The 24,590-nt window shown below is 41.5% G+C and overlaps 3 protein-coding genes and 1 long non-coding RNA gene across 5 annotated transcripts; 2 read left to right on the top strand and 2 right to left on the bottom strand.

Moving 5' to 3' along the window:
• Nucleotides 1-14: 14 nt before the first annotated feature.
• On the top strand, nt 15-3,295 carry mettl17 (methyltransferase like 17). Of its 2 annotated transcripts, none has more exons than XM_039004222.1 (14): nt 15-190; nt 392-533; nt 698-847; nt 1,035-1,116; nt 1,226-1,307; nt 1,419-1,492; nt 1,575-1,669; nt 1,759-1,829; nt 1,917-2,024; nt 2,125-2,193; nt 2,293-2,343; nt 2,437-2,529; nt 2,666-2,856; nt 2,944-3,295. In XM_039004222.1, exons 1-14 carry the CDS (start codon nt 122-124, stop codon nt 3,029-3,031), a joined length of 1,365 nt encoding a protein of 454 aa, XP_038860150.1. In that variant the 5' UTR covers nt 15-121; the 3' UTR covers nt 3,032-3,295. The 2 variants fall into 2 exon arrangements, with proteins under 2 accessions (XP_038860150.1, XP_038860149.1); XM_039004221.1 differs by having other exon boundaries at nt 1,029-1,116.
• On the bottom strand, nt 3,238-7,238 carry sdr39u1 (short chain dehydrogenase/reductase family 39U, member 1). The gene is made up of 6 exons (XM_039004223.1): nt 6,881-7,238; nt 6,030-6,136; nt 5,633-5,715; nt 4,542-4,663; nt 4,267-4,419; nt 3,238-4,118 (listed from the first exon to the last, which is right to left on the bottom strand). The coding sequence occupies exons 1-6, from the start codon at nt 6,894-6,896 to the stop codon at nt 3,688-3,690; spliced, it is 912 nt and encodes a 303-aa protein (XP_038860151.1). The 5' UTR covers nt 6,897-7,238; the 3' UTR covers nt 3,238-3,687.
• Nucleotides 7,239-8,100: 862 nt separating this feature from the next.
• On the top strand, nt 8,101-9,300 carry LOC120055629. The gene is made up of 3 exons (XR_005477707.1): nt 8,101-8,204; nt 8,857-8,896; nt 9,081-9,300. It is a non-coding gene; the product is annotated as an uncharacterized LOC120055629 (long non-coding RNA).
• Nucleotides 9,301-22,030: 12,730 nt separating this feature from the next.
• Nucleotides 22,031-23,692, bottom strand: ltb4r2b (leukotriene B4 receptor 2b). Its single transcript, XM_039003236.1, has 4 exons — nt 23,087-23,692; nt 22,579-22,779; nt 22,415-22,458; nt 22,031-22,286 (listed from the first exon to the last, which is right to left on the bottom strand). The coding sequence occupies exons 1-4, from the start codon at nt 23,690-23,692 to the stop codon at nt 22,031-22,033; spliced, it is 1,107 nt and encodes a 368-aa protein (XP_038859164.1).
• Between the last annotated feature and the right edge of the window lie 898 nt (nt 23,693-24,590).

Below are 24,590 nucleotides of genomic sequence, written 5' to 3'. Positions count from 1 at the left end.
GAAGTATTTGGTAAACGTACACGTGATCGCTTCGCTTGTTGTGTCAGCTAGGTAGCAAATAGCTAGCTATTTAGTATAGTTACTATTCCATGTAGACATTTGGGATTGTTAAAACGAAGATATGGCTTTTCGAGCTTATGGTGCGCGTGTCCTTTATCAAAGGGTGGATGCTGTGAGGATAATGTACAGAGTATGTCTTGTTTTTGCTCTTCTCGCCCTGTCATTGATCCATTCTCTCAAATGTGCCCTTTTCTACTATGTTCCATCCTTACTTTTTTGTTACTTTAAAGTCCAATTGAAGACTGACCATCCTTATTCATAGATGTTGGGAATAATAATATTGAGGATGTTAATGACAGTTATGTCTCGAATAACTTGTCTTTACCCACAGGCACTAAGTGCAGAAGTGCATCCCCAATCCCATGCAGACTTCCTAAAAGGTGCTCCCCACAGGAAACACCCAGGGGTGACAAATCTGAAGACACTGCGCCTGCCAGATGAACTCCAGAAAGCAGCACAAGCTATCATTCATGGTAGAGGAGATTTGACATCCATATCTCAATAGTGTTACTTCCTGCCATGGTATTTATTTTGAGTAATACAATATCACGAGACAGTGTTACCATTTAGTGACAGTGTTATTCTATTACCATTTAGTGACAGTGTTATTCTAGTCTTTTATCCTCCCAACTTGCAGGCACAGAAGTGAGTGGGTTGGTTGACAAAGCACGCAGTCTCACCAACTTCCTGTGGAGCAGGAAAAGAGCACCTGAGGATGTAACACTGAGGGAAAGAGCCATGGCCCTGGAGAAGAATCTGTGGGAGAAGACAAAAGAGAAGGGTGGAGGTGACAGACTTAATACAAATGGGTGTTAAAAGAAAGAGAGGGGCAGAGATTGGCGATATGGAATGTTGGGAGTGAGAGAAAGGTGAACTGGATGAACGACTTCCAGGAAAGTGTTTTGCTCAAGAGGACACAAGATGGAGAACATGTGGTAGTGTGAAATTAACGTCTGTTTTTATTTAAGATGTAGATCTTCAACTGCTGGAGACCCAAATCACAAAGAAAGTGCTGTGCGATCTCAGGAAGACAACATACCACTGGTCCCCTATGAGGTAGCTATGTGTGTTTTCCTCAGCTATGAACATCTCTGCATGGTAAGCTTAAAGTAGCATGTAACTTAATCTTTCTGTCTCACTCTGCTCTTCTGTCTCTCTGTCCTAGGTACGATGAAGAGTTGGGTGTGGTGTACATGGTTGCTAAGCTGGCAGGTGGCTACGCTGCAGTGAAAAGAGTTCTAAATGAGGTAAAGTAATCAGTCGTACCACATATTAACATGCTTTATATAGTCTGATCCCCTCTTGCCAACAGTGGGACCATTGCATGACCCTCTCTTTTTTTTCATCACTCTTTCCAGATAAAGAAAAGAGATCCCTCCTTCTCCCCTCATTCTCTCCTGGACTTTGGTTCAGGATTAGGAACAGCTGTCTGGTGAGGATCAGAACAATAACATAATTTCAGTTGTCTGTGTAGTGAGACTTCACATTTAAGATTTTCCTTCCTTTTTTCCCAGGGCATCACACTCATTTTGGGGTGATACGTTGAAGGAGATGGTGTGTGTCGACAATTCTGGGGCAATGAACACTATAGCAGATCGCCTTCTCAGAGGTACACTATGCACCTCCAGTCATTCATGTCAATGTACAGGGAGCGAGACAGATAATTACATAATCATTATACTGTTCTTTGTTGAGCAGGCAGCAGCGAAAAAGATGAGCCTGTCATCAAACAAGTATACTTCCGTCAGTTCCTTCCTGTCTCCCCTAAGGTTAGTCTAGTTACCTTCAATGTGTCTAGTTATGTGCAAGACTAACAATGTCATGGCATTAGTGATGATGCGGTGTTATACTTTCAGGTGCAATTTGATCTGGTGGTGGGGGCCTTTTCTCTGTCAGAATTGGCCAGTCAAAAGGAGAGGGAAGATGCCATACTCACTTTGTGGAGAAAGACCAGCTCTTATCTGGTTGGTGAAAATGTTTCCTCACACCCCGTCCATTAGACAATAAGTAATATTACCTTGAATCACCCCAACCTCTTTTCTTTGAACTCTGCTCTTGTTGTAGGTGCTGGTAGAAAATGGGACCAAAGAGGGCCACCAGATACTTATGGATGCCAGAGACATACTTCTTAAGGTCTCACTCTCTCAAACATATACTATAGTCACCTGCTTTTAATATCTAAATCCATGAGTCATTGAAAGTATAATGATGCCTTTATTACTCTAATCCCAGAAACAAGAAAGAACAGCCCATGACCCAAGAAGACCATCTGTGTTTGCCCCAGTATGTTATTATATATGAACCACCTTATTATACATTATGTCTCATTCGCCAGTTTATTTCACCCATGTGTTTTTTTGTCTGCTTTGTTTTGAGTGTCCTCATGAATCACCTTGTCCCAAGCTGTTCCAACTGCCCTTAGTACCCTGCAACTTCTCTCAAGCCTACAGCCCACTCCCTTTACCTGGGGTAAGAGATCATTTTGAAGGATCTGACTGTATTTTCTGGTTGTTGGCTTACTTGACCATGTGTCAACAATGGTGTCAACAATGAATGCAAGATAATCTGGCCTGTCCTATTCTTAGTCCTGTTATTTCTTTCACAGGCTCCAGACCGACTGACCGAGAGGTTCAGCTACCTGGTTCTGTCAAGAACAGACTGGGCAGGTGGAGAGGGGCTGGACTGGGCCAGGCTCACAGCACCAGTGCTGCGCAGGCCGAGACATGTTCACTGTCAGGTCTGCTGCTCTAGTGGAGAGATTAAACGGGTTGTGGTGACAGCCCATCGACATGGCAGGTATGTTGAATCCTCCAACTAGCATCATTACACTTCCACTGTCCAAGTTAAACTGCATACATGACTGATTGTATCTTTTCCACGCAGAGACGTGTATCGCTGTGCCCGGAGTAGTGATTGGGGAGATCAACTGCCAATCATTCAGCCAGAGGATGATTCAAGTAATTTAGACTGACCAGTCAGTGCCATTATGAATGAACGAGATAGAAACACCCTCCAAGGTCATCCTTCCTGGTGCTGTGAAATCAACTGTTCCCTTCATAGACTGATCAAAAACAGGTTGACATCATCAGGCTGAGGATAACTGACATGAAACACCAACATTTGATTCAAGCACAACTCTCCTTCTAAAAGGGTCTGTGGTGGAGATTGTTAATGTGAACATTGTTCAATATATGACTGTCAAGGACACGGCAATAAAAGTGTATGATTTGTTAAATCCTGTGTTTACTAAGTGAATAAGTGCCAAACACATTCATCATACTTTGGTCAGAAACCCACCCTCCGCTCACCACGATCTATAAATTGCATGTTGTTTCCTGTAATGGGGAATAACATATTTACATTGTAAATAAAAATTAAGAAACAGTGAAGTTCAAGTGCTCAAATCATGTTACTCATTACATTCTGAGGTCACAGAAACCTCTAGGCTGAGAATGCACTATTGGCTAACGTGTAGAAGATTTTATATATGTACATATTCCTTTCTTGCAGTGGACACTGGACACTTTTTGAGAGACAGGGTCCATCATATTTATTCAGGAAAAAAGCTCACATCAGTGAAGTTCTCTCACGTTACAAAATCTAATCTCTTCATCTCCTGTTTCACATCTAGCTCTCAACAATCTCCTTCAGGGCAGAGCTCAGGTCTGGGTACTGGTACTGAAAGCCTGACTCCAGAGTCCTCTTGGGTTCTACTTTCTGACCCTGGGTTAGCACTATGGCTCTCTCTGAACCCATTAGGGCATCAATGACAAATCCAGGCACAGGGAAGACAGTGGGTCTCCTCAGAACCCGGCCCAGCTCTTTGGTGAACTCGTAATTGGTGTTCAGTGCTGGGGCAACACCGTTAAACACTTGAGGGACAGCAGAGGAGGGGGTGTCGGGAGAGGGCTCCAGGGCATGAGCGATGATTCCAGCCAGGTCAGAGACATGGATCCAGGGGAATGGTTGTCTGCCAGACCCCAACGTGCCTCCAAGGCCTAGCCAGAAAGGAGTCATCATCTGCTTCATGGCACCACCATCACGACCCAGTACTACCCCTGTTGGAGGAAGGCAGTAGAGCAGGGGTATCAGTGGTGAAATCACAAAAGACTGCCATCTCATTCAAAGGACCGTATTCATATTAACATTGTCCAGTTGTATCTAATGCACATACACACACTCTGATAGTAAATGTATAGTACTCACCTGGTCTGATTACTACTTGTCTGGTATTCTGTGCAATGTTTTCAGGAAGACGCCCCGCCCACTCCCATTCCTTCACCAGTCTTGACAGGAGGTCAAATGGCGTCCACTCACTGTCTTCTGTGTACTGAGCTGTTAGACTGGGTTTATAACATGCTGTGGGGAAGAGACAAAAATAAACCAACAACTATGGTAAAAATATTGTAATATTGTTTGTGACTATCTAAGGATGCTTTAAGTGTCATTGAAACTGTATGCAAGGAACCTAGGATACTTACCTACACCTGTGACTAGGACCCAAGCATGAGGGGGACTGGGGGACCCAGCAATGGCTTGAGCCAGAATTGTGGTTGTGTCAACCCGACTGGAGAACAGATCCTTCCTATAACCCTCATTCCACCTGTACCAACATGGAGGAGGGAGAACCAATGAGGGGGGTGGGGTTGAGAGGGACAAACATAAAAAGAAAAGAGAGAGAGGGAGGCAAAGAGTGGTATGGAAAGAGTCCAGTCCATGATGGATATTAACCTGTATTTAAAGCGTTTTCATCAAACTGTCCCCTTTTCTTTTTATCTCAGATCCTCAAATTCTACAGCTGCACCAGAGAGCATATTGACTCGCTACATCACCACTTTGTATAGCAAATGCACCGCCCTCGACCGCAAAGCGCTACAGAGGGTGGTGCAGACGGCCCAGTACATCACTGGAGCAGAGCTCCCTGAAATCCAGGACCTCTTTATCAGGTGGTGTCAGAGGAAAGCCCAAAAAATTGCCAAAGACTTCAGGCACCCAAAGACTGTTCACTCTGCTACCGTCCGGCAAATGGTTCCGGAGCATCGGCAACAGGCTCCGAGACAGCTTCTACCCCCAAGCCACAAGACAGCTAAATAGTTAATTAAATGGTTACAAGGACTCTACGTTGACCCTATCTTGCAATGACTATGCACACTCACAAGACTATATATACACAGACTCACACACCGACACAACACACTCACACTTTCACACTCATCATATGCAGCTGCTACTCTGTTCTTTATTCTTACTCTTATTATTATCTATCCTGATACCTAGTCACTTTACCCTGCCTTTATTTACATATCTACCTCAAATCCCTCTTACCCCTGCACATTGATCTGGTATTCGTACTCTCTGTATACATCTTCATGCTTGTGTATTCTATTCCTCATGTATTTTACTCTGTATAGTTGGGAATGGCTCATAAGCAAGCATTTCACATCAGTTTACAACCGTTGCATTTGCCACATGTGACAAATAAAATCTGATGGTCCAGCACCATCCTCAGACAATTGCTTTCATTTTTGGAAAAGGCTTAAAATGAGGGCTTAATGAGGGCTCCATTGCTCACCATCGCAGTGGGTTCATAAGATTCTCCCCAGACAGATTGACAGCAGCCTCACATGGTGGGAGGCCACCAGCCTCCAATTCACCCTGCAAACAGGGCATGAGATAGCTTTTTAATTATTGTTAATTAGGTGACACCATGTGTTATGTTTGGGTGTCAACATTAAAGATTCCAATAGATAATAACTTCAATAATAAATGCCATTTAGCAGATGCTTTTATCCAAAGTGACTTATAGTCATTTGTGCATACAAAGATCCCTTATGGTTGCTAATATGAAGAATGGTTACTCTGTAGGAGTGAGGAATACTTGTATTATAATACTAAAGGAAAATGAATGACAATTATTTCAGTGCGTGCTCTGCTCATGACAGTGCTATAAAATTAGGTCATAATCATACCCATGTGATCTTTCCCAGACCTGGCTGTCGAGATATTATTGTGACTTCATGACCTTTGTTTTTGAGTAAACGAGTCAGCTCTCTTCCCACAAACCCAGATCCTCCTCCTGATGAAAATAAAAGGCAGAGAGAATATTACAAGCCAGGATAAGTACAAGCTCACATGATTGATTATATCAGTGGTTCTCAAACTTCTCCTTGGGGACCCCTAGATGTTACCCAATTTTGTTGTAGCCCTGAAGTAGCTCACCTAATTCACCTAGTGAAGGGCTTGATAATTAGTTGACAAGTTCAATCAGGTATGCTAACTCTGGAATAGATCAAATATTATGGAACAGGTTTGACAACCACAAGATTAGATTAGGGAAACTGCTGTTACTAATTGGTATTTTATTTTTCATAGTCCAAAACATAGACTATGCTAGAAATTTGGATGAGAATATGAATAAAACTCTGAACCTGTATAAACAACCAGCAATTACTCTAGGCATAAGAATCTTAGCTCACCAAACAATACAGATAAGTGTTAAAAGAAACGTCATATTGACGCGCATGCGCACATCGCTCAGTTACAAAACAAGGTAGCTGGCTACATTTACAAGGGTTTTTAAATGTGAACGAAATGTCTTTAGTAAAACTGACGTGGTTCCACTAAAGTTACCGCACACATGACATGAAACTGGAACCACAGAATGCATGTTTGATAACGATTTCTATAACTAGCTAATAGTATACTTTCAATGTAGCAAACACTCAGTTACAAGTAGCCAAGTAACGTTACGCTATTGAGGCAAGTCATTGTAACTGACTTGCCTAGTTAAATAAAATAAAAATGTCTGATTTATACATACCTATTAGCACTCTCATAACACACAATTTCCAGTTCCAAGGTTAGAATTCTGCTGTGTTGATTGTGCACAGTACACTAACTCAAATTGGCACGGGGCGGCGGGTAGCCTAGCGTTGGACTAGTAACGTTAACCGAAAGATTGCAAGATCGAATTCCCGAGCTGCCAAGGTTAAAATCTGTCGTTCTGCCCCTGAACAAGGCAGTTAACCCCTATGCCGTCATTGAAAGTATGAATTTGTTCTTAACTGACTTGCCTAGTTAAAGAAAGTTAAAATATTTAAAAAAGTATACACAGAACAATTTGTCCAACGGTGTCCAGTAGATATGTCACATGCCAAACTGGACAGAGCCTTCCTCCATTTTTGTGAGGTAAGGAAAATAACTTGCTGTCCTTTCAATCCAATTATACAATCACTATCTTGTATTACGCTTACAAACGGAGATTTAAAAAAAACGCAATGTGTTTCCAGCAACACTTTATACTAAATGGCAATAGTTATCAATTGTTATCATAACAAACATTTGTTCCATTAATCTGATATTGATTTATAAAGGCCAATTGACTCACATACCAATAACTGGCTGATATCTGATCTGGTATTTTAAAATGTATGTTTAGAAAATATGGATATACCAGATCAGTTATCAGCCAGTTATTGGTTTGTGAGTCAATTGGCCTTTATAAATCAATATCAGATTAATGGAACACATTTTTGTTATGATAACAACATTTTGTTTTTTATTATAACATACTAGTTTGATCCCAAATTATTGATTTGGACTAAACTAGGTGCCGGTACTCATTTTGGGTGCCGGTATTGTTTACATTAAGGTTCAGGAGCTCCATTATACTTTTGAGCTAATGCTCTTAAAGAGGCACATGAGCTCAAGCATCCGGTGAGTTCCTGCCCAAGTCAAGCACTGCACACGGGTCAATTATTTCCTCTGAGAAAGTGTGACTTGTTGTATTCTCAGATATCCAGATTGAAGGGGGAAATTATAGCGAACCATGACAATTTCTATATTACATCTAGTCAAACTCGGGATTGATCTTTCGCGGCTTAAAGTGTACAGCGTTGATTCGTTCCACGCGGAACTAAAACAAAGACGTGTCTTAGGGGGAGATACCACACCCGGAAGCAACATGCGTGTTTCCCACAACAACACGTGGTTTGGTAAAACAGATAAATACGCCCCCAGTCCCCTCAATCAGTCTTTCTCACCTACTGCGGTTGGAAGAATGTTATTTAAGACAAGACAAGGCAAGTGAAAATCAGCACATGTGGAAGATTTCGCCATAAGCTACCAATTGATAAATTTTGAGAGTAAGTTAGTTCTTTTTTTATAACTATTTTTATTAGATAATATTTGATTCTAACTCAGTTTTGGGTTATTTGCTAGCAGTTGGCTGTTAAGTCGTTTTGGTGGCTAGCTTGCTAGGCTAGCTTTAGGCTAGCCTAAAATATCTTGATACATTTTAGTTTAATTCAAGTTGGTTCAATAAACCAACCATTCAAAGGCCTTGGCTACGGTAAACATCTCATAAGTATTTTCTTAACTTTTTACGTGTACGGATTGGGCCTAACAAAGTTATTTTTAACCACGAATTCGAGGGCCTTAGGCCCTCAAATAGGCAGTAAGTAGGTGTTGGGCATGTACTGTACAGCCGCTAGCCAGATGTGTTTTGTCTGAGGCACCGTCGTTATTCTTTGAGGGAATTTGGCTCCGAGGACTAGACATTTGGCTTGCTACCTGGGGCATTACTATTACATCGCTAACCTTACTTACCTGTGACCACTTGCAAATGTTGTAACGTTATCGTCAAACCCAAAATGATGATTTGCATGTGAGTCCGTGTTTCAGCTGAACCTCGTGATTATAATTTCACTGCACTGACTGGGTTGACTGAATGTCTACGTTTAAAGCTTCTAACAATGTGACTATAGGTAACTGACTCGTGTTTGTTTGTCACTTTAGAGAATCTAGGCTCAAAATCCTTGCTGTGCTGGAAAATCGGGTAACTAACAGTTTTTCTGCTCATGAAACTAGCCTTTCAGTAACCTTACTATGATGAGTTTGTTGCATGATCCGTGTTTCACCTGAACCCTAGTGATTATACACATGCGCTGAGTAAATTAAGGGGTAGTTGAAGAATCTCTTTATTCTGTTTTGTACTAACTTTCCCATCTGTCCCCCTCTAGGTAATGTGAACTGCCATTGTAGGCATGATCAGCGCTTCCATTCAACCCCTGGCTCTTCAGATCTGTAATCTAGTTTGAGGTCAAATGTATGTATATCTATTGACTGTGCTCTACAGTCGCTAACCAGATGCGTATTGTCTGAGGCACTGTCGAACTGGTTCAAAATTGTACAAAATGTGACTTTTGGTTGAAAGTGTTCAATAAATGCAGTGAATGATAACTCTTGTTGTTTATAATTTATGGAATGTCATTGGCAGTTGTAAGTGTTACATCCTTTACTTCAGCTGTCATCTATAAAGGCTAGGTATATGTTCTCTTTCTGGGGGGAAAGGGATACCTGGTCAGTTATGCAACGATGCGTTCAACTGATGTCTTCTGCCTTTAACCCAATCCCTCAATCAGATGTAATAATGCCTTTTTAAAAAGTCGCTCAACTTTACGCCTACTTTCGTCTAGCAGACATGGACAAGTGGAAGAAATTTAACTACGTGGTCATTGAATTAATTTAACTAATCAAGTCAGTTAAGAACATTAAAATTCACAATGACGGTTTAACCCTGACGACGCTGGGCCAATTGGGACTCGATCACGGCTTGCGATAAGGTAGTGGTGACTCCAGCGATGCATTGCGTTAGACTGCTGTGTCACTCAGGAGCAAATGTGACTGCATTAGAAGTATGCTTGCTTTAGATTCTAAAATCTTGTAATATATGCTATGTAATTGGATGATTTGACTTCAGGTGTTGGCCTTACGCTTCGAACACACCAACCGCACCATTGCATTTTGGTACACCAGAATATAATTTACATTTGATTTGATTTGCAGTGCGTACGGTGTGGTGCATTCGTTCGATAATCCAATGTATGCGTTGAAGGCTTGACATAAATGGTAGCCGATAGTGAATTTGGAGTTTTCGCGCACTTCCAGTTGCTGCGTGGTACGTACCATTTGCGCGACCTAGCTGTGATCGATGTGTTAATGTTTGAACAATTTGAATTCACTCAAGGGTGAATTTAAAATCAAACGCGCCATGCCGTTAGTGACCAACAATTACTGGATTGGCTGACTAGCTGTAAATTTCTAGCAACCCCACGAGGGCGTGGCTAGGCGAGTGCTGCTTCTATAGAATGTTCGAACGGCCCCCAATTTCCACAAGATCAAATAACCACGGCAGTTCCGTCTTCGTGGGTGCTAGTGTAGAGGACGCCACGCTGCTTGTTTAGGGAGTACCACTTCCAATTCGGCGTGACCTCTGCATTGCTAGCACACGTGACCGACCTGAAGCGTCTATTACCAGTTGGCGCCACGCGAAAAATATTGGGTAGTGCAAGTGGGGACAGATCGGGCAGTACGTTTCTCACATCCCCATGTGCTACACTAGCTAGTAGGCTAGGTATCAGTAGCCTATCTAATAGGGTCTGGAAGCTATAACGCTTTCTGTTGGTCAATAGGGCTGCGAAGTCACGGAATATTTGCATAGACTTAAGCGTCCCCAATTTTGGTCCCGCCCTCTATTCTCGCGTTGCACAACAGTCTCCACTTCACTTCCCTCCTTTGAAAATGAGTGCTCCGTCCGTTTCATCGCCCCCAATGTATTATGTGGAAATGACCTGGAGCTGTGATATATTAGTCATATACCACAAACCCCTGAGGTTACTTATTGCTTTTAAAAACCAGTTTCCAACATTTTTGCGTCGTACCCGTGGTATTTTGTAATTGCGGCACCCCGTCCAATGGTCGATGAATCATTTGATTCAATGCTATTTCAATCTGAGGACTGCACTAATAATTTATTTATACCTTTTAATAAACCATTAACTTCCCATCTATGGTTATTTTGCTCACTGTCACCCTATGTTTAAGTTGTTTGCAAATGCAACGGGAGCCATGTGGGCTAAATAAATGTTATGGTGCTCATTTTGAATCCACTGGTGGCACTAGCCCGATTGGCCGCCAGATGGCACTATTCTTTTTAACGACGTAAGTTTAAAAGAAATAATAGTTCATAGTAATCTACAGATTCAAAATTGTCCGACAAATGTTTACATTTGCATTATGACTTCTGAATTTCCCATAGTAATTCCAAGCACAAACGGGAGAATTAACAAAAATGCAAAACACCGCAGAATATCTAAATGGCCGGTGGCACAATTCTTTTGATCCTAAAATTAAGAAAACAATTGCACAATTGTAGGAGTGGACCCTCAGCTGATGTTTACGGTATTATAGATTTACCTTTAATGTTTGGCTCTTGACATTATCCTATGTTATGTCAAACGTATAGCCTATCTATATTATAATAAGCTAAATGTTGTGATATTCTACTTCTACAATTCTGTGCCGACTTTCTTCATTTTAGGCTCAAAAGAAGCACGTAAGTCCTCTTACATCTGGTAGGCCACTTTACAGGCTATTCCGCTGTGTTTAGTATTGTTTATTTTTGTGTTCGGAATAGCAACGTTACTATAGGCTGCTATGTTGTTACAAAAAATGAGTTTTCTAAATTTTAAACTCATCAATAGCCTAATTACGGCATAATTTATCGCTGCTATGGCATCACCAGACCCCCCTATAGCCATATAAAAGGGACCCCGGCCCATCTAAAAGTCATTCATAGTCTTATCTATCAATCACAATGTCCAGAAGACGCAGAGCATCCACCAGCTGCCCTGTCCTCAGACACCGCCGCTGCTCTAGTGCTCTACCTGACCTAACCGCCCCCTCCCTGTTCTCCCCCGACCCCTGGTAGAGCAGAGATGTTAAAGTCTGCTTACCAAGACAACATTGAATGTTCCTGAGTGGCCTAGTTACAGTTTTGACTCAAGTCGGATTTAAAATCTATTGCAAGACTTGAAAATGGCTGTCCAGTGATCAACAACCAATTTGACAGATCTTGAAGAATTATAAAAATTAGAATGTGCATATATTGTACAATCCAGGTGTGCAAATCTCTTAGACGTAGCCAGAAAGACTCAACTAAGCCATCAAGTGCTTCTCCAGACCACTCCTCTCGGCAATGTGTTAATTCTACAGCCATTATGTATACTGTGCCTTCAGAAAGTATTCACACCCTTTTACTTTTTCCACATTTTGTTGTGTTACAAAGTACGATTAAAATGGATTTCATTGTATTTTTTTGTCAACGATCTATACACAAAATACTTTCATGTGAAAGTGGAAGGCATTTTTTTACATTTTTTTTTTTTAAATTAAAAATAAACACTATTCAACCCCCCGAGTCAATCAATGCATGTTAGAATCATCTTTGGCAGCAATTACAGCTGGTTGTCTTTCTGGTTAAGTCTCTTTCCACAACTGGATTGTGAAACATTTGCCCATTTGAAAAATTCTTCAAGCTCTGTCAAATTGGTTGTTAATTATTGCTAGACAACCATTTTCAGGTCAAAATTGTAACTCGACCACTCAGGAACATTCACTGTCTTGGTAAGCAACTCCAGCGTAGATTTGTCCTTGTGTTTTAGGTTATTGTACTGCTGAAAGTTGAATTCATCTCCCGATGTCTGGTGGAAAGTAGACTGAACCAGGTTTTCCTCAAGGATTCTGCCTGTGCCTCTCCGTTCTGCTTCTTTTTTATTCTGAAAAACTCCCCAGTCCTTAACGAATACAGTGCATTCAGGATAGTATTCAGACCCATTGACTTTTTCCACATTTTATCTTATTCTAAAATTGATTAAATAAATGTTCCTCATCAATCTACATGCAATACCCCATAATGACACAGTGAAAACAGGTTTATTAAAAATAAAAACAGGGGGGGTATCGGGGTGGTCTCTGAGGTACTGTAACACATTGAGAAAAAAGTGTCAAGCACAACGTAGCAGCCAAGTAGTCTACTATCTATGGAGGTGAAACGGACAGCACTCTGCAAGGTGCTAATTAATTCTAAGCATTTTAGACGTCACTGCAGTATGCCCACATACTTGAGTATAGCGCGGGGCTTACACAAGTCAGAATTAACTCCCACAATGACTCTACCCATGTCAAGTCCATTTAACTCTTGAGAGTCAACTTCTTGCTCAAAAAAATACTAGCTAGTAGAGGTGCCGGTGGTGATGCTGAACTGGCTGGATAATTTGTTTACTTTATTTATTTAACCTTTATTTAACTAGGCAAGTCAGTTAGTTAAGAATAATAGGAGAAATATCGAGGAGACAACTTGATTGAATGCTGATTGCTTTTATTAGAATGTCTACAGTGTGAACAGTGAAATTATGAATACATCATAAAATCCATAGATTAGGGCCTAATTTATTTATTTAAATTGACTGATTTACAAATATGAACTGTAACTCAGTAAAATCTTAGAAATGTTTATGTTGAGTTTATATTTTTGTTCAGTGTAAATGCCTATAATGCTGATGAGTGAGATAGGAAGCGATGTGAATTATGAGTTTACTAGATTAATTAACAGTGATGATCCATTCAGACCAGCCTTACTGATTTAACTTTCATAACTACATTTCTTCTGGAAGATATGCAGTCTCTGACAGCTCTTCACAGATATACGACAATGCTGTGAATCTGTTTACAAAGGTTATGGTCCATCAAGTCATGGACAACTTCTCTCAGTTTTCTGATTCAGTAATGCAGAAAGAGTACATTGGGCACTAAGGAACATCTGAAGATGGGGCCAGCATCCATGACAGAGAGGTGGACATCTCAACTGTTCTCCCCACTGAGTCTGAGGTTGAGAAACAGAGTAATACCTGTCTTCCTCAGGCTAAGGCTGTCTGGAAAGGCAAAGGGAAGTTCAGCTTCCTGTCAAATATCAACTTCAGGATCATCTCTCAGGTAGACAAAATATCAAAGTTAAAGCTGAAATATCGCTATTACATACAGTTGAAGTCGGAAGTTTACATACACTTAGGTTGGAGTCATTAAAACTCGTTTTTCAACCACTCCACAAATCTCTTGTTAACAAACTATAGTTTTGGCAAGTCAGTTAGGACATCTACTTTGTGCATGACACAAGTCATTTTTCCAACAATTGTTTACAAAAAGATTATTTCACTTATAATTCACTTTATCACAATTCCAGTGGGTCAGACGCTTACATACACTAAGTTGACTGTGCCTTTAAACAGCTTGGAAAATTCCAGAAAATGATGTCATGGCTTTAGAAGCTTCTGATAGGCTAATTGACATCATTTGAGTCAATTGGAGGTGTACCTGTGGATGTATTCCAACACCTACCTTCAAACTCTGTGCCTCTTTGCTTGACATCATGGGAAAATCAAAAGAAATCAGCCAAGACCTCAGAAAAAAATTGTGGGCCTCCACAAGTCTGGTTCATCCTTTAGAGCAATTTCCACACGCCTGACGGTACCACGTTCATCTGTACAAACAATAGTATGCAAGTATAAACACCATGGGACCACGCAGCCGTCATACCGCTCAGGAAGGAGACGCGTTCTGTCTCCTAGAGATGAACGTACTTTGGTGCGAAAAGTGCAAATCAATCCCAGAACAACAGCAAAGGACATTGTGAAGATGCTGGAGGAAACAAGTACAAAAGTATCTATATCCACAGTAAAACAAGTCCTATATTAACATAACCTGAAAGGCCGCTCAGCAAGGAAGAAGCCACTGGCCCAAAACCGCCATAAAAAAGCCAGACTACGTTTGCAACTGCACATGGGGACAAAAATCGTACTTTTTGGAGAAATGTCCTCTGGTCTGATGAAACAAAAATAGAACTGTTTGTCCATAATGACCATCATTATGTTTGGAGGAAAAAGGGGGAGGCTTGCAAGCCGAAGAACACCATCCCAACCGTGAAGAACGAGGATGGCAGCATCATGTTGTGGGGTTGCTTTGCTAGGGACTGGTGCACTTCACAAAATAGATGGCATCATGAGCAAGGAAAATTATGTGGACATATTGAATCAACATCTCAAGACATCAGTCAGGAAGTTAAAGCTTGATCGCAAATGGGGTTTCCAAATGAACAATGACCCCAAGCATACTTCCAAAGTTGTGGCAAAATGGCTTAAGGACAACAAAGTCAAGTCCTGACCTCAATCCTATAGGAAATTTGTGGGCAGAACTGAAAAAGCGTGGGCGAGCAAGGAGGCCTACAAACCTGACTCAGTTACACCAGCTTTGTCAGGAGGAATGGGTCAAAATTCACCGAACTTATTGTGGGAAGTGTGGCGTACAGCAGGTCAGCCACCAGAGGGAGACTCGTCGAGGCCTGGTGACAGACGGAGTCTACATCACAAGGCGATGGCTCCTTCTTCTGGACGTGCCAGTTCTCGACAGGCTCTCTGGGCCAGGACTAATTGGGGCTAATTGTGGTTTGTGAGTAATCAAGGGCTGATTGATCACCAGCTGGACAATTCCCATAAAGCTGCCGGAAGGGCAGCACATGGGAGAAGGGACTGGGGGAAGAAAGGTTGATCCTGCATAGTTGGTGAATAGTTCCAGAGATAAAAGGAGGGAGCTCAGTTTTGTTCCCCACAGGATACAGCAAGACCTGGAGCACAGAAGACAGTATCCCGGAGAGGGTCTCATGGGGGAGACCTATTATTTTCTTTTGGTTTGTTATTCAAATAAACACCATTGAAACCGAGCAAATCCTACTCTGTCCATGTCTGATCTGTGTAAACGTTTTGACCAAACCCCCTGGTCTGCCACAGAAGCATAAGGAAGGCTACCTGAAACGTTTGACCTAAGTTAAACAATTTAAAGACAATGCCTACAAATACTAATTGAGTGTATGTAAACTTCTGATGAAAGAAAGAAAACCTGAAATAAATCATTCTCTCTACTATTATTCTGACATTTCACATTCTTAAAATAAAGTGTTCATCCTAACTGACCTAAGACAGGACATTTTTACTAGGATTAAATGTCAGGAATTGTGAAAAACTGAGTTTAAATGTATTTGGCTAAGGTGTATGTAAACTTCTGACTTCAACTGTATATAATTTAACTGTTTATCATGTACCTGTATATGCTGTTCTTCTGGCAGTTACCATACAATATCCTATTCAAATAATGACAATATAATATCTCAGTTTTCAGTGAGAAACCATGTGAAGTGTTATAGAAGTAGTTGAAGAAATGCACTAACAATGTCTGTTAACATGATCTTTTTTTGTGTGGTGCTCCAATTAGCACTCCAAGAAGAGCAACCACAACAGCAAGGCCTCAGAGTTAAAACAAGACCAGGCTAGGATTCCCCATGAGGATGACTATTGCATACGTAAGTCCATACATAACCTTCTGCTATGGGGTTATGTTCAACTATCTAAATAGAATGAAAAATGTTTAGAGTATATTAATCTTCCAATCAACAATGTTGTTGGGATTTTATCGTATTTCCAGTGCCACAACATTAGATAGTCATTACAGTAAATAGAATAGTTGGAGGGGAATATGTTTGATGAACACAAAATCATGTTCATGTCTTTTGTCCCTACCACCTCACAAAGTGCCACAAGCTTCCATGTCATCACCAGAGGAGGATCTTCCACTGGAGAAACAAAGCAAACACTCCATCTTAGTGAGGATGTGTTCAGCCACCAACAAAGGCTGTGTAACACCTTCAAACAGTTCTCCAACAGGACACCGTAAAGGACTAAAGACTCACTTTAGTCTATCATAAAATACAGTTGCATTTATTTCATTGTATTTTGGGTATTTTCTGAATCTATCTGATCTTACATTTTAAACAGTGTGAATGTAACTTGTGCTAGAGTTACCTCACCAGTAGATGGTAAGATTTCTTCAATACCGTAAAATGTCTCCAACAGCAAGATGCACTGTGGTACAGTATTGTTAGAGAAGGAGAAACCTTTTATAAATGATTGGGCACAATTGTTATTTTTGGTGTGTTTACGGGCATATTCAATCTCTCCCTATCCCAGTCTGCTGTCCCCACATGCTTCAAGATGACCACCATTGTTCCAGTACCCAAGAAGGCAAAGGTAACTGAACTTAATGACTATCGCCCCGTAGCACTCACCTCTGTCATCATGAAGTGCTTTGAGAGACTAGTTAAGGATCATATCACCTCTACCTTACCTGCCACCCTAGACCCACTTCAATTTGCTTACCGCCCCAATAGATCCACAGACGATGCAATCACCATCACTCTGAACACTGCCCTATCCCATCTGGACAAGAGGAATACCTATGTAAGAATGCTGTTTATTGACTATAGCTCAGCATTCAACACCATAGTACCCTGCAAGCTCATCATTAAGCTCGAGACCCTAGGTCTGAACCCCACCCTGTGCAACTGGATCCTGGACTTCCTGACAGGCCTCATCTGGGTGGTGAAGGTAGGAAACATCACCTCCACTCCGCTGATCCTCAACACTGGGGCACCATAAGGGTGCATGCACAGCCCACTCCTGTACTCCCTGTTCACCCATGACTGCGTGGCCAAGCATGCCTCCAACTCAATCATCAAGTTTGCAGATGACACAACACTAGTAGGCTTAATTACCAACGATGATGAGACAGCCTACAGGGAGGAAGTGAGGGCTCTGGGAGTGTGGTGTCTAGAAAACAACCTCTCACTCAACATCAACAAAACAATGGAGATGATCGTGGATGCACCCCGTAGCTGCATCGACGGGACCGCAGTGGAGAAGGTGGAAAGCTTCAAGTTCCTTGGCGTACACATCACTGACAAACTGAAATGGACCACCCACACAGACAGTGTGGTGAAGAAGGCGTAACAGAGCCTCTTCAACCTCAGGAGGCTAAAGAAATGAGTCTTGTCACCTAAAACCCTCACAAACTTTTACAGATGCACAATTGAAAGCATCCTGTCAGGCTGTATCACAGCCTGGTACGGCAACTGCACCGCCCGCAACCGCAAGGCTCTCCAGAGGGTGGTGCGGTCTGCCCAACGCATTACCGGGGGCACTCTACCCACCCTCCATGACACGTACTGTACAGCACCCGATGTCACAGGAAGGCCAAAAATATCATCAAGGACATCAACCACCCGAGCCACTGCCTGTTCACCCCGCTATCATCCAGAAGGTGAGGTCAGTACAGGTGCATCAAAGCTGGAACCGAGAGACTGAAAAACAGCTTCTATCTCATGGCCACTAGCACATTAGAGGCTGCTGCCTATAGGCATAGACTATAAATCTCTGGCCACTTTAAAGAATGGACCACTAGTTTAGTTTAGTTTATTAATTCGACCATTTAAAAAAAACAAGCACACATAAAACTTAAAAGCCATACATGCACATGAATAAAATCATCGAGGATAACACACAATAAAGTCTGGGACTTATTTCCATTGTGGTCCTCTTGAGACAAGATGGCTATACAAGATCGAACACAGTACGGCAGTGAAATAATAAAACAAAAACATAAAAGAAGAACATCTATCTCATCATTCCAGTTACATCATATGGGTTATTCATATGGGCACAGAGGACATCAAACATAATTTACTTTATTTTTAAAGCTGTCCAGAGAGGACATTGTTTTTATAGGCAGAGGCAACTCATTCCATTCTGAGGCTCCAGTATACAAGAAAGTACCTTTCCCAGCATTACTCCTGAACCTGTATAAGCACACATCAGCAACACCTAATCTGGTGCTGTGATTGTGTGCATCCCTAACACGAGGACAGTAATCACTTAAATATCTGGGTGCAGGACCATAAATACTCCTGTAAACCAAACCTAGTCTAATCTGGGACACCCTAGCCTCAACAGGCAGCCAGTTTAGTTCCTGAAAGCAGCTCCTGCCTATGTGAGTACGTGGACTCACCTTCAAAACTACCCTGATCAACTTATTCTGGGCTATCTGGAGCTTCCCCTTCATAAGTTTAGATAAGCCCCCAAACCAGGAAGTACTAGCATAGTCAAAATGGCATTGAATGAGGGCAGTAGCTAGCACTTTCATGGAGTCCTTATCAAGCAGCTTGGACTTTCTAGCCAAAAACTTAATCCTGGCATGAACCTTCCCTAGCACCTTATTGGCCATGCTCACACCTCCCAAGCTTCCATCAAGGATACATCCCAAGTAGCTAACAGAGGTTTTAGTAGTCAGCACCTCACCCCCTAAATCCACTCTGATTTCAGACAACCTACACAATTTAGGCCTGGATCCAAAAATAATTGCTTCAGTTTTCCCTAAGTGCAGAGAACTTATTATCTCCAAGCCATTTGCTAATGTTAGTAAGCTCTGTGCTAAGTATGCTCTCCAACATAGTTTTACTCTTGTGAGACACCAGAAGTGTAGAGTCATCCGCATAAAGAAAAAGACGGCAAGAACAAGCATCTTTCATATCATTAATATACAATAAAAACAGCAGAGGCCCAAGCACGCTCCCCTGCGGAACGCCACAACTCAATCGTTTTGCCTGAGACAGTGAACCATTAACCTCTACTACTTGCTCCCTTCCTGATAAATAGGACTTTACCCAGCCTAGAGGGATACTGCTTAACCCCAGTGCCTCCAGTTTGGATATTAGGAGACAGTGGTTAACTGTATCAAAGGCCTTCTGTAGGTCAAGCAGTACCATTCCACACAGATTTCCCTCATCAATCTCTTTCCTGATGAAGTCGGTCAAGTAAAGTAAACATGAATCAGTGGAGTATGTTTTTCTAAAACCCGACTGAAAATCATACATTAGACCCTGTTTGTTAACATATTCATACATTTGCTCATGTACAATTCTCTCCGGGATCTTTGATGTTACACAGAGGATAGATACAGGCCTATAATTCCCAGGGTCAGACTTTATCCCCTTCTTATACAGAGGTATAAGGTGCCTTGTTCAAGAGAGAGATTAACAATATGCGTAATACCAGGGCCAATTTGCTCAGCAGAATCTATTAGAAACCTTGCAGGAATATTATCCAGGCCTGTGGCTTTTGAGCATTTAAGCTCTGCCAGCATACTGACTATTTTGGCTGTTGCTACCTTTGCAAAAGAAAAAGAGTTTGGCTGAACCCCTAACTCTACATAATACTTCTTGACTTGGTTGCTTCCATACAAACCAGAACTGGTGGGTAGCTTGCTAACCAGCTTGCTGGCAACAGAAGTAAAACAAGATCTGAATTCATTGGCAACCTCTGCCTTTTCATATACCATCTCCCCTGTTCAGTCCAATACTGTTTAGTTTGTTTTTGGTAGTACTACTACAGCCTAGTTCCTTAAATGATTTCCAAAGCTTTTTAGGGTCATTGTTGTTTTCAATTATTTTCTCAGCAAAGTAACCCCTCTTAGCTTCATCCATCCTGCTCTGTGCTTCATTTCTGTGATGTTTATATAGGACAAAATCATGCTGCTCTTGAGAGTTCTTAAATTTCTTAAAGGCCTTATTCCTTGCTTGGATAGATTCTAGAATCTCATGATTAAACCAAGGGCTAGATCTCTGCTTTACCCTGACCCGTCTAATGGGAGCCATCACATTCACCACATAAAGGAATCTACATTTAAAGGCTTCCCAGGCACTGTCTACCCCTACACTATCTAGCACAGGTGACCAGTCAATTTTACCCACTTCCTCCCTAAACTTTTCTACACAGTATTATTTGAGTCCTCTGATTCTAACGGTTCTAGTCACTTTAATAATGTTTACATATCTGGCATTACTCATCTGATACTGTTTTCTATACTTCTACGGTATCTTGATCACTTAATGAAGTTTACATATTCGTCACGGTATCTTAGTCACTTAATGTTTACATATCTTGCATTACTCATCTCATATGCACCTCTCCCTATACTGAATTCTATACTATTCTACTGTATCTTAGTCCTTTCCGCTCTGACATCGCTCGTCCATACATGTATATAGTTGATAAGGGAATTTATATGTTTATGGTAATGACTAAAGAATTCCACCCTGAAACATAATTATTGGATTATGTAACATGTATAAGAATAATTAGACTAACGTAATTATTAGACTATGTAAAGTAAAATGTATTAAGAATAATTAGACTAAAGTCCAATAAGGTTTGGTCGAGACAAGGGAGAGAAATGTGTGTGTGTGTCTAAGAAAACACAGAGGACAATTAAACCTGACCTGGTTAGAACTTTGAAAAACTTACGACAGGAAAGAGACACTGTCAAGGTCCCTCTAATCTCGGGAGGGAGGGAATGGTATGAAACTGCCAGCTTGGTAGTGATATACGAGGAATGTGGACGGTGGGGAGAGATACAGCCCACCTACTGTTTGTGTGTGTGTATGTGTGAAGAAGTAGGTGGAGGTGAGAGTTATAAAATGACATGTCTTTGTATTTTGGACTTCAGAATGTTCTCTGAATAAACCGTACGGACCTTTTGCAGAAGCTGAGTCTTTGCCTAATTATTATTAAACCCAGGGTCTTACAAACCTCGGGGATTGGTCAAAGCTTAAATAATTGTTAGTTATAATCATTGGGATTGAAAATTCTCGTGTCAATAGTCTTAATTCATTCCTACTTAGATTTGTGTGTATTGGGTATATGTTGTGTAATTTGTTAAATATTACTTGTTAGATATTACTGCACTGACGAAGCTAGAAGCACAAGCATTTCGCTACACCCGCAATAAAATCTGCTAATCACGTGTATGTGACCATTAAAATTTGATTTGTTTGGTTAGGTAATTATAACCTGAAGTTGAGTTTACATATTCAAAACTCAAATTATTAATTATTTTCCACAATTCTTTTAATCACAATATTCCCCAGTATTATAAGTGGTATTTACAACATGCGATTCAACAAACATTCAAGCAGTACAAGCAGTGTATTAAAAGTATTTTGTTTTTTGGGCGCACATTTACAAAAATTAGTGGCAGTGAATTTGGGTCTAGTGAGAAACTTGTCTAACACGAGGTCCACTGAATATTGTAGGGATTCTTTCAGATGGTCCCATATGGACAGGTAAAGGTTTCGAAGCAGTCTGTGTGCAGCAGTGCATCGTCATGATGAGTGGATAGCATGTGCAATGCAACTCTACACAAGTATCTGTTTTTCGTTCTTCACAGCATTGCCACCAGTGCTGCTGAAAGACAACGCATCTTTTAGTCCAATTCCCTTCTTTATCCCAGTGTCCAGAGATGTCCCCTCAAAGAGCCGAGCCATGAAGGCAATGCCGTCCTCTCTGATGTAGGATTTTCCAGCGAAGGTGTAGAGAATAGGGTTAGCACAGCTGCTGATGAAGGCCAGAGCGGAGGTCACAGCACGACTGTGCTGCCATACCATATCGAGTCTGCAGAGAGAGGGATAGAGTTCATGTTGCCGTTCCAGTCCTTTTCTTACTGTATGGGTGTTGGTGCTTATGTTAAATTTTACTTTAGTTAAATGGAGGGGAAAGATGTTGGGTTGGTTGGCACATACCTCTTTTTCGTTGGTGAGCTGTCTTCAAACTGTTCAGCCACCACCTAGGAGAGAAAAAAAAACGTACAATCATTCCTTCACTGTAAAATAGTATAACTTTCTATGCTACACTCCACACTCTGAGTGAAATTGCAAGATAAACAATATCATATGATCACACACACCTGTATTATGTTAATGAGGTGATATGGCAACCAGAAGATGCCAAACATCACAACGATGGCCAGGATGAGTTTCTCACTGCGGACCTTACGACGGAACTTGGTCTGTCTGAGGCGTCTCAGGATGCAGACGTAGCTGCTCACTATAACCCCGTACGGAACCAGGAATCCCACTACTGTCTCAAAGGTGTACTGGTACACCACCTGAACATGAGAAATGATGTAATGATAAACTGCACACATGTAATGACATGGTGCAATACCAGGCTTATTTAAACATGAATGGGTCTGTCATACCAAGATCTCAAGCTAAAATGTAAGATTAGTTAGGATTTATGATGTCAGGAAGAAAGGGAGGCTCCTGTGATTTTAGTAGTCATATAATGACTGTACCTGTATCAACATGTAAACCTCTTCCTAATCCTGAATAACTATATACTTAAACCAGAAAAAATATATAATGTATCTAACTTCATTACTAACTTAATATTCACTTATCTCTTGAACTTACATATCGAGACCGGGAGTGATTTGAGGCACACACCTGGCGGGTGTTGTTCTGTTCATCATGATCATACCTCACCTGCCTGAACACCAGAGCAGGGATAGAAATTGAGAACACTAGGGCCCAGAGCACAGCTATTGCCCGCACCACCATCTTCTTGCTGGCCAGGGCCGCCACTCGATGGGGCCACACCACTGCAACTAGCCTGTGCAGGCTCATCAGTGTGATGAGGAAGATGGAGGCATACATGTTAGTGTTGCACAGGTAAAACAGCCCCTTGCACATGAGGTCGCCAAAGTCCCAGTTCTGCCTGGCCAGATAAATTATGAAGAAGATGGTGAGGCACATGAGAAAGCCGTCGGCGCACGCGAGGTTGAGGATGAGGAGGGTGGTAACGGAACGTCGGCGGGCACGGGCCAGGATGCTCCAAATGATGAAGAGGTTTCCGGGGACGCCGAGGAGGAAGACCAGGCCCAATATGAGGGCTCCTATGGCTGTGGTGGCGTCGTTACTCACGATGCTGGAATCCTCAACAGTGTCTTTGGTGAAGAGGATAGAGGTGGAAGTGGACTTGTTGAGATAATGGAGGAGGGAACTGCCATTCTTAGCCATAGTGAGGGTTATCGGCTCTGAGGGAGAGAGGGAGAAAGACAGAGTTATCCATGGACTCTGATGGCTACTGTGTTTTATTAACCTTCAATTTGAAAAGTTGAAAAGTAGCACTGAGCTTGGGACATTGACCAAGAGTATGACCTACATAAAACACAGATATCAGTAGACATTTTAATTATTGAAGCTAAGCTAAGAACTTATGATTGATGTAAATGTTGAGGGCTCAAGGTGCTGTCTATCATCTTCAATCTCTGTGTGATTAAAGAAGTTAAGGAAGGAGCTGGACGAGTCAGAAAAAAGGAGGAAATCAATGTCATTGGCCATGTGTACGGTTATTAGCTCTGAGGTAAAGGACAAAACAAGAGCACCGTTTATACCTGTTGCTAACATGTGCCCTTTGTCTTGATCTTTTCTACATTCTGATTGTGCCCAGGCTACATTTCTAGACAGGTGTCGACAATTAAAAGACACATTGTGATCTGATTGTGATCAGGCACGCATTGTGTCTGGATATCAATCGAGTGTAAACAGACCTGGATGGTGAAACCATTTAAATCATCATTATAATCATCACTCTGAAATCATTGACACGGGTAGCACCAATGATTTATGGTATCATTGTCTTAAATAAACTCTGATTATTTTAAAAGAATATCTGTCAAATCATTTCCATACAGGGAGGCACCAACTTAGTGCTGACACAGCGGAAGGATAAGAGACACATTTTAATAGAACGTGTAGACGCGACAAACCTTGATCAGATAGTGATCGGATCATATTGATCAGATCTCACAAAACTCACGTTAGCGCAAGGTGTAAACGAGGGTAGAGAGAAAGAGACATATGTTTGGGAAGTACACTATATACAAAACTATGTGGACACCCCTTCAAATTACTG

The sequence above is a fragment of the Salvelinus namaycush genome, chromosome 11 (assembly GCF_016432855.1).
Source record: "Salvelinus namaycush isolate Seneca chromosome 11, SaNama_1.0, whole genome shotgun sequence".
Classification (NCBI taxonomy): domain Eukaryota; kingdom Metazoa; phylum Chordata; class Actinopteri; order Salmoniformes; family Salmonidae; genus Salvelinus; species Salvelinus namaycush.
This window is presented reverse-complemented; position numbering and strand designations above follow the sequence as displayed.